This window comes from Galeopterus variegatus, unplaced genomic scaffold, assembly GCF_000696425.1.
Source record: "Galeopterus variegatus unplaced genomic scaffold, G_variegatus-3.0.2 Scaffold374, whole genome shotgun sequence".
Classification (NCBI taxonomy): Eukaryota; Metazoa; Chordata; class Mammalia; order Dermoptera; family Cynocephalidae; genus Galeopterus; species Galeopterus variegatus.
Genome location: NW_007726485.1, coordinates 243,053 through 258,467, shown reverse-complemented (window position 1 = coordinate 258,467; position 15,415 = coordinate 243,053). Strand labels below are relative to the sequence as shown.

The 15,415-nt window shown below is 38.4% G+C and overlaps 1 protein-coding gene across 1 annotated transcript in view; it reads left to right on the top strand.

Moving 5' to 3' along the window:
• The window catches only part of USP13 (ubiquitin specific peptidase 13 (isopeptidase T-3)), a 116,647-nt gene that overhangs the window by 18,725 nt on the left and 82,507 nt on the right, over positions 1-15,415 (top strand). The window contains exons 2-3 of the mRNA XM_008568105.1: positions 8,548-8,673; positions 15,252-15,312. Coding sequence (XP_008566327.1) covers positions 8,548-8,673; positions 15,252-15,312 — 187 coding nt within the window. The remainder of the gene's footprint in view (positions 1-8,547; positions 8,674-15,251; positions 15,313-15,415) is intronic.

The window sequence follows — 15,415 nt, the reverse complement described above, 5'->3', positions numbered from 1 at the left end:
TTCTATTTGTTTCATTACATTTTGGTGCAAAACTTGTTCATTAGTATTTACATTTTTATACTCAACTACACCTCTCTGATGATTCTCTATTTTCTTGGCCAGAAATTATTTTCCCCTTCACAAGTGGGAGAAATATGATATTCTGCTATTTCGTTGTTTTTAAATTGCTTATCTCCTGGATCTATCTGGACCTTACTGTAGTGTTTGGTATAACATGTGGATCTAGGTTAATTTTCTTCTATACTGATGTTAATTGTCGCAGGAACTTTTCTTGGTGATTCTTTCCCCATTTTCATATTTCTTGTGGTTTGACATTGTGACATTATGATATATAGGTGTGTATATGTACACACACACACCCACACACATACACACACGTATATACCTATATATATATTGGTTTTTGTCCATGGTTCCTGACCCATAACTCCCATAGCCCTGTTATTAAAAATATACATTAATCTTCCCTTGTCTTTCTGTTTTGGAGCTAACCTACCTTGTCTGATTGTAGATCATAAGGTCCCCATTTCCGAAAGGGCCCTGCCCCATACTCAGGAGGGTGGAATGCTGTACAGACAGGCCAAGAAGAATCTGAACAGACAGGCCTTGCTGGGTTTCCTCTCTCAGTCTATTAATATCAGAACATACTGTTTTTGTATGTTCCAATATAATGTGTTCCAATCACATTTGTACACAGTTGTCTATGCTTCAAGCATGCCTACATAATGAAGTTTTGTAGGCAAACCCCAAGAGGTTCAGATCTCCGTACTGACCAGCTACCAAACAAACAAACAAACAAACAAACAAACAAACAAACAAAAAAACAAAGCAAAACAAAAAAACTGCATAAAACCCCAAAAGGACAGGATTCAGAGAGTTTCTGGATAGCCAAATACATGGAGGTTCCTCGAGGTTAGGGTGCCTGCCTGGGGAGGGCATGGAATCTTCTTGCCCCTCTCCCCCAAATCTCACCCTATGCATCACATCATCTGTATCCTTTGTAATGTCTTTTATAATAAACTGGTAAATGTTATTGTTTTGCTGAGTTTTGTGAGCCACTCTAGGAAATTAATTGAACTTAAGGAGCGAGTTTTGGGAACCCCAATTTATATGTAGCTAGTCGGTCAGAAGTGTACGTAAAACAACCTGGAGCTTGTGATTGGCGTTAGAAGTAGGGGACAGTCTTGTGGGACTGAGCTCTCAGCCTGTGGGATCTGATGCTACCTCCAGGTAGACAGCATCAGAATTGAATTGGTGGTGTCCACTTCAGAACTGATTGCTTGCTTGCTGGTGGGGAGATATCCCCACGCATCTGATGTCAGACGTGTTGTGAGATTATGGTGGGAGAAACTTCTTTTCCACACAGATATATATAAAGCAATTGTCACAGGATGAATATATTTCTGAAATCTCCATTCTTATGCTACCATTTACATAAAAAATTAACCCAATATTACATGAATTTAATTTTGTAATCTATTTTAATTTAACAGAGCACCTCTACTACCATTACTTTAAAAAAGTATTATTTTGTATTCTGCCCTTTTATTCTTCCATTTGCATTTCACTTTCAACTGGTGTGGTTCTCTAACCTGCCTGATTTATTGGCTGCACTTTTGTCCATGTGGAGGCAAGTGCTTTACCATGCTTTCTGGGGTAGCGATCTTAGTGGCAGGGTGGCTGGTTAATGAGAAGATGAGGTTGAGGGTTTGAAACTCTTAAGTCAATTAGTTTAGTTCTGATCCCTGGCAATACACCGTCATCTGTGCTTTGGTTAAAAGGGACTTGGGAGAGATTTAACAACATAGACTTGTCATCATTATTGAAAGAAGCTGTTCAGAGTATGTGCCATGGAGTGTTGACTTTGTGTGTGAAAGAAAGCATATTATAAGACCAATATTTAGACGTTAATAAGGCAAGAGGGAAGAAAGAATAGATCATTAGACTGAGGTGTTTGCTTGTTCTATATGGGATTTTCTGTTTTTAGTGTGCCCTGAATTTTTAGAACTTCTGGCAAGTCCATTGGGTAGTGCCTCCATTTCAGCACTGCCAGTGAGGAGGGGCACACGCTGCTTCTGAGGCCAATCTGTGTGTCTGATGGAAGATGCCTGTGGATGCTTATAATAGAATCCTTCTCCATGCAGCCATTCCTCTCTGAGTGTCAAGGAATTTTTCTCTTTGATTATGGACTTTGCAATATCAAGTGACTCAAGAAATTGAGAATGAATATTTGGTATGTTAAATTTCTATCAAATTTCCTAATAAGTCAAAAACTCTTGACAGTGAAATTAGCAAAGACTTTATTATTATCCTAGAAATTATAAACTCTTGAATTATAGAGCGATTCTACATTTTTCTTCAGAAAAATGCTGAAATTGAATGTTTTTCTTCTTTTGCTTGCTGATTTCTTGTTTTTTCCACTAGTTTCCTAATGTTTTTTTCTGACAGATTAATATTTGTTGCTTCGAGCCTGTGGCTGTCAGACTCACATTTTCTTCCTTTTGCTTGTTTTCCCCAATTATAAAATGATTGAGGTAGCAGAATAATGATAATTAGCCTATAATAAATAATAACCAACATTTATGTAATGCTTTGCAGCACAGAAAGAAAGCATTTTAATGTATTTCATTTCCTTTAAACTTCATGCAACCTTGTGTGGTGAGAATTATTGCTACAGCCATGTTTGTAGAGGAGAACACAGGAGCTCAGAGATCTGTATGACAACCTGCCTTAGGCCACAGAGCTGGTTGATGACAGTTAAAGACCTCTGTTACAGATCCCATGTTTTCCCTAGTATATCTTCTGGTTTGAATTCTTTGATCAAATTACAGTTTATTGGAAGAGAATGGAACTGTTACATTTTTTGATCACAATATGTAGTGCTCAATCCAATGAGCTTAATGAATAATTGACCATTATAATGATGCAATATTTTTTTCTTAAGGGTTATGATTATTCTATGGAAAATGTTTATTTTTTAAAAAATCTTTGGAAAATACTTGCCTAATCTGTTGATTGAGTGAATGTAATGTGCCTAGTTGAAGAGCTTTTCTACTTTTATGCAAATGATCTCACTTAAAAGGAAAAAAGTTATCTAAAAACACAAGCTATATATTATAATTATGGGTTTTGTGGATGCTATTTTGCAGTCAAGTTTGAAAAATTTCATTTGCAAGTATTTGTTGCTAGTATATAAAATTGCAGTTGACTTTTGTCTATTAGTCTGTATCCTATGACCTTGCTAAATTCACTTACTAGTCTTACTAGTTGTTATTTTTACTAGTTTGTGGATTTGTTAGGATTTTCCATATACGTGGTAATTACCAAGGCTTTTAGAATGTAGTTTCTCATTTGCTTTGGACATGACCATAAAAAAATTTCCCACTAGATTTTCTGTTTACTACCTTGCTAGCAATCAGCCTGTTGGGAACATTTTATTAACCCTTTATTAAACTGTTACTTGTTTTATTTCCATTGCTAGATGAGCAGTGTCCAATAGAAATACAATGCAGGTCACATGTGATTTTCTAATCAATAGCCACATATCAAGTTCTCATTAGCAACAGTGCATGACTAGATCTCTGGAGGCTTGCAAATATGATTTGCCTAGCTTAGGGAGGCTAGCCCTTGAACTCAAGTTCTTTTTTTGAGTGGGCTGGCTGGTATAGGGATCGAATCCTTGACCTTGGTGTTATCAGCGCCATGCTCTAACCAACTGAGCTAACCAAATTCTTGATACTCTATGATCATCTCTGGAAATGTAAACTTACTTTTATGTGTATATAAAAAAGAGGATTTTCGGGGCCGGCCTGGTGGCGCACTGGATAGTGCGCCGCTTGGGAAGCGCGGTGGCGCTCCCGCCTGAGGGTTCGGATCCCACATACAGACCGGTTCCCGCTCACTGGCTGAGCGAGGCGCGGGAGCAACACCGAGGGTTGCGATCCCGTTGCCGGTCCCCGGTCCGGTACGGGGGCAACACTGAGGGTTGCGATCCGTTGCCGGACACGGAAAAAAGACAAAAAAAAAAAAAAAGAGGATTTTCTATATGGGCTGTAATGTCATCAGCAAATAGAGACCTATTTTACTTCTTTCTTTGTGATCTTTATGTCTTTTGTTTCTTTTTCTTGTCTTATTGCAATGCATATGCTACAGTAAGAGGCACATATTTGAACTGTGTTGTTATAATGTTCTCCTTGTGACAGGACTCCTTTATATCCTGATTTATAAAACATAGAGGCAGTGTTAGAGAATTTTGTTATTGGAAATTCTTTTTTAATTAACAATCTTGAGTTATTGGAACTTTAAACAATTATGTTTTGTGTAATTTGTAATAAGCATCAGTGTTTGTTTTGATATTTTAAATTGTGCTCTACTGAAATGTATTGTAAGGGATATTTTTTCTTTTTTCTTTTTCTTCTTTCCAGACTTAAAATAAAAAAAAATTTTTTTTTTTAAGAAATGACCGGTAAAAGGATCTTAACCCTTGACTTGGTGTTGTCAGCACCACGCTCTCCCAAGTGAGCTAACCAGCCATCCCTATACAGGTATCCGAACCTGTGGCCTTGGTGTTATCAGCACCACACTCTCCCAAGTGAGCCACAGGGTGACCCTAAAATAAAATTATTGAGTGCCAAAGAAAAATATACAGTACATAGAATAACTCTATGACATTTGCAGCTTTAACATTCAGTCTTTTTTTTTTTGCCACAAAACAAGTCTTAATACATTTAAAAAGACTAAGATCACAGAAGATATGTTCTCTAACCACCACACACCACAACACAGGGAAATTAGAGAGTATTTTGAGATTAAATATCAAAGTACAACATATCAAAATTTATAGGATGCAGGACTTATTCAGTGCTTAGAGGAAAATTTATACTTGTAAACACCTATATTAAAAATAAGAACAATCTTAAATGAGTAATGTGAATTTCTACCTTAAAAGAATAGAAAAAGAAGAGCAAACTAAACGAAAAGCAAAAATAAGTAGGAAATAACAAAGATGACAACAGAAATATATGAAATAGGGAATTAAAAAATAATAGAGAAAATCAACAAAACCATAAGTTGATTCTTTAGAAAGATCAACAAAATTCGCAAACCTTTATCTAGACTGACCAAGAAAAAAAGAGAGAAGACCAAAATTACTAAAATCAGGAATAAAGCAGGGGTATTATTACATTGTCATTATGGTTTTTTTTTTTTGTGTGGTGGTAAGATTTAGTTTCTCTTTCTCGTTTGCATTTTTGTTCTACCATTGGGTTTTGTTCTTTCTTGTGTATTCGCAGTAGTGATTATCATTTTTCAGATTCCAGATGCAGAACTTCCTTGAGGGTTTCTTGTAGGGCCAGTCAGGTTCTGGTGAACTCCCAGTTTTTGTCTTTCTGGGTAGTAGTGTATTTTATTTTTCCCTCATCTCTGAAGGATAGCCTTGCTGAGTATAGTATTATTGGCCAGTAGTTTTTTCTTTTAGTATTTTGAATATTTCATCCCATTTTCTTCTAGCCTGAGTCATTTTCTTCTGGCCTGTTGAAAAGTCTGCTGTTAGTCTGACTGGGGCTCCCTTATTGGTGATTTGATGCTTTTATCTTGCTTCTTTTAAGATTCTCTCTTTGTCTTTGAGCTTTGCCAGTTTGACTATAATGTGTCTTGGAGAGGATATTTTGGGTTGACCCTGGGGATCTTTGAGCCTCCTGGATCTGAAGGTTGGTGTCTCTCCCTACACTGGGAAAGTTTTTCATTATTATTTCTTTTTATTTATTTATTTGTTTTAATTTTTATTCAATCATAATTGATTATACATATTTTTGGGATTCAGTGTTGACATATGTTGATCAAATCAATATTACTAGCATATATATTGTTATGAATCATACTTATTCTTTATGCCCCTTGTCCAATCTCTCCCATCCCTCTCTCTCTAACCCATCTCTCCTCTAATTACCCTAGATTTCTTCCCTTTCTGAAAGAGTAATGGTTACTCTGTTGATTTGTTGCCTAGATGATCTGTCCAATGCTGAGAGGTGTGTTCAGGTCCCCCAATATTATCATAGAGCAGATGCTTCTTCTGTCACTCTGGAATGAGCTTTGTGGAGATAGACATCCTCCTCTTTTTTTTTTTTTTTTGGTCTCTACTGGTGACTCTCCTTGTGTCAGTGCACTCCAGTGGCTGGCAGACCATCTGCATGGTGGTTGTGGCATCTAGCTGCTTTCGTGGCAGTCATGGTTATGGTGGTGGCTGTGGTGGGCCACCCACATAGAGGTGGTATTTTTGGCATGCTCCTTACCTAGTTGGTGGTGGCAATGGCAGTGTGCCTGATTGTGGGAGGGGGTCTGATCCCCAGCTCCATACCTCATTCATTATTATTTCATTGAATAGGTTTTCCATGCCTTTTTCCTTTCTCCTCCCCTCCTGGAACACCCATGATTTGAATATTTGTGTGTTTAGGTTGTCTGCTAGCTCTCTTATATTTTTTTCATTTTTAAAATTCTTTTTTCCTTTTTTTTTTCACCCACCTGGGTTATTTCATAAAGACTATCTTCCAGATGAGAAGTTCTTTTTTCTGCTTGTTCTAGCCTGATGCTTAAGCTATTGGTTGTGTTTTTTTTTTTTTTTTAATTTCATTGAGTGAAACTTTTGGTTCCATGAGTTCTACTACATTCTTTTTTAAGTTATTAATCTCTTTGTAAATTTCCTCTTTCAAAACCTGGATTTTTTTTTTCCTCATTTCATTATGTTGTTTAACTGAGTCTTCGCCTATCTCAGTGAATTTCCTTAAGATTGTTGCTCAGGATTCCTTTTCAGTCATTTCAAGGGTTTCCTGCTCTATAGGTTTTGGTATTTGAAATTACTGTGTATTTTTGGTGGCTTGATATTTTCTTGGATTTTCATATTTGTAGTATCTATGTTGATGTATGGATGTCTGGGAGAGCAGTTGCTTCTTCTCTTACTCTGGGGTAGGCTTTGAGGAGAGAAATGTCTTCTTTTTCCAGTCTCTGCTGGTGACTCTCTTTGTGTCAGTGCAGTCAAGTGTCTGGCAGGTCACCTGCATGGTGTCTGTGGCTACTGCTGTGGTGTTGAGCCACTTTTACGGCAGCCACGACTGTGGTAGTGGTGGTCAGCCACCCATGTGGAAATGGTGTTTTCAGCATGCTCTCTTGCCTGCTTCTGGGCAGGTGGTGCTGCCCTTGACTCCTGCCTAGGAACCCAGGTGTTGCACTCTTCAGGGATTTTGATAAGTGTTTGTTGGCAATTTTGACTGGTATTTTAATCATTTTGTTTTTTATTATTTGGATTGTTGAGAGTAATAGGGACTTAATAAAAATCCAATTCCACTGAGGAAAGAAAGGTTAATTTTTTTTTTTTCCTTTTTTTGTCTTTTTTCGTGACTGGCAACGGATCACAACCCTCAGTGTCGCGCCCGTACCGGACCGGGACCGGCAACAGGATCGCAACCCTCGGTGTTGGGCCCGCACCTCGCTCAGCCAGTGAGCGGCCGGTCTGTATGTGGGATCCGAACCCTCGGTGGGAGCGCCGCCGCACTCCCAAGTGGTGCACTGTAGCAGTGCGCCACCGGGCCGGCCCAAGAAAGGTTAATTTTATAGGCTAAGTTTATAGAGAAGCATGTTAAGCAAAATCAGAGAAAAGGAGATAAAATTGAGATAAAAAGTCAGGTATCTAAAATGTGAACAATATCCTTGATATATAGTATTATGTCTTTATTAAGTAATATTCTGTGCTATGAAATGTGGTATAGAGGGATAAAAAGAGAAATGGATTCACATTTAACTCTGACACTTCCAAGCTGTGTGAACTTGGGCAAGTGAGTTATCTTTAGTTTTTTAAAACTGTAAAATGGAAATAATAATAAGCAGCTGCAGTGGTCAGTATTTGAAATAATATACGTAAAGCACCTGGCACATATTAGGTATGTGATAAAATGCAGCTATGATTATTAAAGGACTCCATTCTTTACTATTTACTTAAGTTATTATTTATTTATTAAATTGTTATAATTTATTCATGAATACAATAAAATATTATGTGCCACCAAAAGAAAGAAACAATATCTTTGAAGAACCATGTTCTGCTAAAAGGACCTAAAACTTTATCTTCCTGGATACTTGCACCGATGAGTGAGGAAGAGCAATAATAAAGTATTACAGTGATGATAGCAGTGGATCTCTTACCAACACTCTTCCATCCCTTGTCTTTCCTTGCCCCATTTGGAAAGTCAGACAAGCATGTTTATCTCCCAGGGCCTCTGAGGATCTCCCCTGACCGCGAATGTAGCTAGGGTTGGTAAACAGAGTGCAGTGCTCAGCTGTTCAGGAGCAGCTGGAGCCCAGGGTTAGGGTGGGAGCTGCTGCTGTGGGTGGCTGTGGAGCCATTGGAGGGTCATTGCAGATGGCTACGAGAGCTGCCACGGCCTTTTGCCAGGCTTTGTCTTCATTGCTTGTCTTCCTTCCCCTTCCCTTTTTCTGTATTTAGACCACCTGGCTGGGCATCCATGGCTAATGTTGTAACTTGTCTCTTCCTTCTAGAATTCTGAAGGTGGACTCTATGTATGCATGAATACATTTCTGGCTTTTGGAAGGGAACACGTTGAAAGACATTTTCGGAAAACTGGACAGAGTGTATACATGCACCTGAAAAGACACGTGCGAGAGGTGAGAATCACTCTTTTGGAGAGCTGGCCTCAGTATCTTTCCTGTAACATTGTGTTAGTGTGCTTTACTACATGGATATTTTACTGTGCCCACATAACTCTGATTTTATCTGATGACGGGAAACAACAGCATTCTTTGCAGAAATTCATAGATTTCCCCAAACCTTATCTTAACTAGTTTTATTTTCCTTCCTCTATATTTCTATTTGAAGTTGTTAAGAAGGCATGGGTTGACTGATTGGAAAAATATAATTTAAGTTTAAAACTACAGAAAAATACAGAACATAATTCCAGAGGCACTCGTGGAACCAAAAATGAAAAGCAAGAGACATTTGGATGTTTTGCATGGATTTTTTTTTTTGGGGGGGGCGAAAGAAATAAAGCTTTGGTGAAAGTTCATTTTTGTTCCCTTCCCTCCCCAGAAGTAACCACTGCTGTGCATTTTTTTTCCTCATTCTCATGCGTATCATTATACTTTGTTTATGCATATTCATGAACAATATATAGTTTAAATTTATATGTTTTAAAGATTTATATAAATGCTATCATACTGTTATGTATAACTTTTTTTTTTTTTTTACCTTTTTTTTTTGTGTGTGGCTGGCTGGTACATGGATCTGAACCCTTGACCTTGGTGTTATCAGAACCATGCTCTAACCAAGTGAACTAATCAGCTGGTCCTATCTATAATTCTGTATAAAGTTTTTCTGCCCTCAACATTGTTTTTGGAATCTATCCATGTTGAGATGTATCTGTATGTACTTAATTCATTTTAATAGTTGTTTGGTATTCATCTTATGAGTACTTTATAATTTATTCTGTTCTTGTCTTGATGAATGCTTAGTGTTTCTGTTTTTTGGCCTACTACAAGTGATGCAAGAATTTAACATTTTATACGTTTCTCCTGGGTGTACATGTGCAAGATTTCCTTAGGAAATATATCTAGAAGTGGTATTGCTGGCTCATGGATGCACATATCTTCCTTTTTTACTAGATATTGCCAAATCCTTCTCAAGAGTGATTGTACCAGTTTATACTCCTATCTTCAGTGATTATGAATTCCTGTTTCCGAAACCTTGGTCAGACTTTTGATTTCTGCCAATGGTTATAAAGTGGCATCTAAATATTTGGCATTTCCTTTTGTGAGGGCTGAACATCTTTTTACATATTTATTGATCATTCTGGTTTTCTCTTCTCTGATTTGCCTATTTATATTTCTGGCCTGTTTCTCTCTGTGTTTATCTTTTTCATATAAATTTGATGAGTCTTTTTACATTTTAGATACTAATCCTTTATCTATTGTATACAAATTTTCTTATAGTCTGCAGCTTGTCTTTTTACTTTGTTTATAAATTATTTTGTGCAATAGAAGTTTTAAATTTTGATGTAGTTAAATTTATTAAACTTTGTCTCTTATGAGTTGTGCTTTTTGTATCTCATCTAAGAAATTGTTTTAAACTCAATGTAATAAAGATATTTCTTCTAGGAGTTTTTTTTTTTAAATTAAGTGTGTATGTATGTGTATTTGAATGTGTTTTAACATCTTATGTCTGTAATTCACCTATAATTTATTTTTTATTTGTGTGAAGTAAGGGAATGTGTTATTTCCATATTTATAACCAATTGCCCCCTACTGATAGTACAACCTTTCCCGGTAATATATAGTGCCAATCTTTTCATATTTTAACTTCCCACTCACACTTGGGTCTGTTTTGGGGCTCTCACTTGTGTTCTGTTTATTTTATTTGTCTGTCTCTGCACTGGTGTGTCAAGCCTTGAGATCTGGTAGTGTAAACACTTTTTCCACGTTAATTTTTTTCCAAAACTTTCTTGGGTATTTTCAGGTGCTTATTTTTCTGTATGGATTGTGGAATCAGTTCATCTAGTTAAAAAAATCCTGTTGTGATTTTGGTCACAATCGCATTGAATTTATAGATTAATCTATAACCCACATCGTGGTGTAAGCTCCATGATGGCAGGGTCTTTTGTCTGTTTTGTTCACTGTTGTGTCTTCAGCACTTAGTGCCTAGTGTATAGTATGTACTGTGTAAATATTCATTGAATGATGGTTCAACATGGCATACCATTTTATTTTATTCAGGTCTCTTTTATGTCATTCAATAATATTTTGTAATTTTCTGTAAAGAAACATATTTTGTTAGATTTTTTTTTTTAGTGCCCTGTAATTTTTGTTACTAATGTTTCTGCTGTCTTTTATTTTTTATGTATTTAATTGGTTATTGATGGTGTTAGGAAATGTTATTGATTTTCTTTATTTTATTTTATTTTTTTCTGACCGGTAAGGTGATCACAACCCTTGGCTTGGTGTTGTCTGTACCACACTCAGCCAGTGAGCACACCGGCCATCCCTATATAGGATCCAAACCCGCAGCCTTGGCGCTACCAGCACCGCACTCTCCTGAGTGAGCCATGGGGCCGGCCCGTTATTGATTTTCAAATGTTAATTTTATATGTAGCAACACGGTTCAACTTTCACTGTAGTCCTAATAGTTTGTGGACTACATTGGATCTTCTTAATAGTCAATGATGATTTGATTTTTGTCTTATTTCTCACTCCATTCTACCTGATATGTTCTCTGTTTAAGTTCCTAACAAAGAAGTGATCCCAAAATTGGACAGTGGGGAGAGTAGCTAGAAGAGGAAGAAGAAAGGCCAGGAGGTCAGATAAGCCATAAACTCCATGATTAGCTTTAAAATAATTTAATTTTGGCCTGATATTATATGATTTACATTCACTACTCCTATTAGTTGGTACATAGTAATTCTTATGAAGTCTGCCTTGTCCCACATGTCTTAAAGTGATGAAATTTTGGGGAAAGAAAAAGAAACTGAGGCTCAGAGACTTAAAATGACTTGCTCAGGGTCACAAAGTTAGTGGCAGAATTTTAGAATGCTGGTAATCTTGTACGGTTAGTTCTTCCTCTGAAATTTTAATGTAAATATTTCAGTCTTTGACCACAACCTCCACTTATTTTAGCTCTTTCACTCATTTATTCCTACTTCAATCTGTTATTCTATCTCCTTGAGACCTCCAAGGCCTGCGACTTGTTTAGCCTGCTCACCATCCATTACTTTAAACATTCTGTCATCAACAATTCCTTCAAATGACCCTTATTTTTTTATTTTGCCTCCTTAACTATCATCCAGAACTCCAACCAGATGATCCATTGATATCACCCTCTGTTTCCATTTAGACCGCTGGGAACCCCACACTACTGGGGGGTTGGGACCATGTCAAATTCCTGGACTTCCACCTACGCTGGCCCTCTCACTGCCCAGCAAACCTTCTGGTCTGTGTCCCCTCCCACACCCCTGAGTGGCCACTCTGAACTTTGGATGCTTTCCTCATTACCGGTACTTCCTGCGCTGTTCTTAGAAAACTATTTTGACTTGTACTTTACAGAGAAACAGGGACCCTGGACTGGAACTCACTGAACGTTTTTCTTGCATCCTGGAAGCTCATCTGCAAGTGGTTCCATTTCTGTTTTCCTCCCATGTCAGTCCCATGTTTCCCATGTTCCTCCCATGTTCTGTCTGTCCTCAGGGTCCTGTTTCTTCCTTCATCGGGAAACTTGCTCCTTCATTCACTTCACCCCCTCTTATAACTCCAACTTCTCCCTCTTCTGGCTTATCTTCTCCCACCATAATATAGAACATGCCGTAAAACCATCCCTCTAACTTGTGTCCTCCTTTTGTCATCTCATCCTTCAATTAAAGCTTCTTAGAAAACTTTTCTAGTCTCATCTTCGCTACTACATCTCCTGTTAAGGCTCAGCACTGCCATCTGATCGATCTTGTTGATCTACTAAAACTGTCCAGGTTGTTTCTTAGTTGCCACACTTGGAGAATTCGTTTTAGACCTGATGTAACTTGACTTTTTGAGTATTTGAGTGTTTGAGTATTTGCACTTGTTTTCCTCTGGAACTATTCCTCCCCTGCTTTCTTTGGCACCGTTCTTTCCTGGCATTCCTTCTGCCCTTCTTCAGTTTCTTTAACTAGCATCTCTTCCTTTGTTTACCCCTTAGTTACTGGAATTTCCTAGGATGCCATTTGATCATCCCATTTTCTTTTTCTGAAAGATGCTCTTTCTCATCAGTGTCATCCATATCCTTGTTTAACCTCTGTCTCTAAGCTGATGATTTCCGATTAATATCTCTCCAAGATCTGACCATCCGACTCTGCCCTGGATTTTTCTACTCCGGCTTCCCATAGGTAGTTCATGTTCAGTGTGCCCAGACTGAACAAATTATCCTCTTTCTCTAAATTGTCCTTCCTCTTGAATTCCAGATACCTAGACATCCTTTGGGTTCTGCTTTCCTTTAGTGTCTTGTTGGTGACCAAGTGTTGTTACCCAGGCTTCCCAAATAGCCCCCAGGTCCCTGCTGTTCTTGTCTGAGTGCTTATTATCTTTTAAAGCACTAGTACTATAGCTTTCTGACTAATCTCCCTTCCTTCAGACTCGCTGCCTTCAATTCCATCCATTCTGCCCACTGCTCACAGAGAGATCTTTCCAAATGTATACACCTGTGCATCTGTGGCCCACTGAAGCTTAGATCTCTGATGTCTCTCCCCGTGCTGCAGGATGAAGGTACTCATGATCTGCCCCTGCAGTCTTTCTAACCCTCACTCTTACTCCACCAACTTTGTGCTACAGACATAGCAAACCTCTTCTACTTTCTAGAACACACTGTAATTTCATGCCATCGTGCATGCTGTTTTTTCTGTCTGGGATGGCTTACTTCTACCCCCACTCTTCTTTTATCTGTTGTACTCTCTGTGGTCAGGATATCCATCCTCTCATTTCCTCACCCATCCATCTGTCCATCCATCCATCCATCCATCTGTTCATCCACCCATCCACTAACTCATCCATCTGTCAACTCATCCATCCATCCATTCATCCATTTGTCTGTCCATCCATCTGCCCTTCTGTCCACCTGTTCATCCACAACCCCCATGCAGGCATCCATCTATCTGTTCTTACACCCCCCCATCCATTCACCCATCTACTCATTCTCCATCCATCTATCCATCCATCAAGCAAATATTTACTGAGTAGCTGCTATATGCCCAAACTGCTTCTCTTCTCATCTGACCAGCCCTGCCCACATCCCTACCCACAGGTGAACTCATCGTTTTCTCCTTACGATATGATTGTACCTTTTTTCGAACCTCTCTTAACACTCATCAGTCTGTTTTGTGTTTGTTTACATATATGTTCCCCTACCACACTAGCAAGCTCCTGAACAGATGGATTGTACCTTTGTTCAGTTTGCATCCTGAGCTCCAGCATAGAACCTGACACACGGGCAAAGTTATACTTGCTGACCGAGGAGTTTAAGTTTCTCAAACCCTGGTGATTTCTAGTGTTGACCGATACAGGAGCAGAGGTGATGGTCTTTAGAAGGAAGTTCTACTTTTTTTTTTTTAATCTGAAAGGAAGTAGATCTAATTCCAGTTGCTCTGGGATCACGGAGGAGAGGAATTCTATAAGAGGAGACATGCATTTGGCATCAGTATTTGGAGAGACAGGCTTTTGAGCTAAAGTGTTCTATAATTTTCAGATTCCTAAGATGGGAACTGTAAATGTATAGTAGAAGCTGTAAAAACTTAATGAGAATCACAAAGATGAGTTGGCTTTCAATGTCAAATAATACAATGTGGGAAAAGAGACTTATGACTGATGAGAGGACAAGCTAAAGAAGGAGCAAATGTGGAGCAAGGCCTTGATGCCACCAGACACGTGGCTGCTTGGAAAGATGCTGGGGTTAGACCCCCACCCCATGGTCTGTTGGAAATGTGCTCTTTTCCAGTTACTGAAAATACATGCAGTGTGGAAATATGGTTTTGGCCATTTTAAACAAAAATTATTACAGTCCTATTTGAGAGCAAAAATTTTTTGTGTGAGTGTCAGATGAGTGACCTCTTTTGTATAACCACCTGATGGGTGTTTATTTCATTTCTGCTGAGGACTTCCACCATAGGTAGAAAACACATGAAGCTTAGGAGGGTGAACACAGCCATCTGTTGGTGTTCCAACATATATGTTTAGGGAAGTTAGATTGAAGTTTCATATGACCAGAATATCAGCGACTATGTATCAGTATTTGCTGAATCTTCGAACAATATTTATTGAGCATGCCCAGGACCAAGTGCTAGGAACCCACTGGGTAAGCAGGGAATGAGATCTTCACCTCTGGAGCCACCTCATCTTTCCAGAGTCTCACATCATCAGGTGTGGACTCCAGCCCTCTTGGGAGCATGTGCTGATTGGAAGTTTAAGCATCAACTTCACCTTGATCCCCGGTTTCTACTTTCCTTTCCAGACGTGCTTTTTTAATAACTAGGTGAAAATAATCAGGTGAGACAATTGCATTGCCTTCACCTATCTGCATTGACCTGGGTCAAGTTCTTGTTTATCTTGGAATCATTAGTTCAGGTTGAACATTTCCTCTTGGTCTTTAATAAAAACTGGGAACATTTGAGATGTACTTACCTTCACAAAATTGTTTGTTTTATAGGCTACATGTTAATGATGATCTCTTGTTTTCTTTTCAGAAGGTAAGAGGGGCGTCTGGTGGAGCTTTACCAAAAAGGAGGAATTCCAAGATTTTTTTAGGTAATGTGAATGGTTGTTAATAGTGTACCAAAATTTTCTGTGTGTGTGTGTGTGTGTGCGCGCGCGCGCGCGCGTATGTGTGCACCCACATGTGCATATTTGA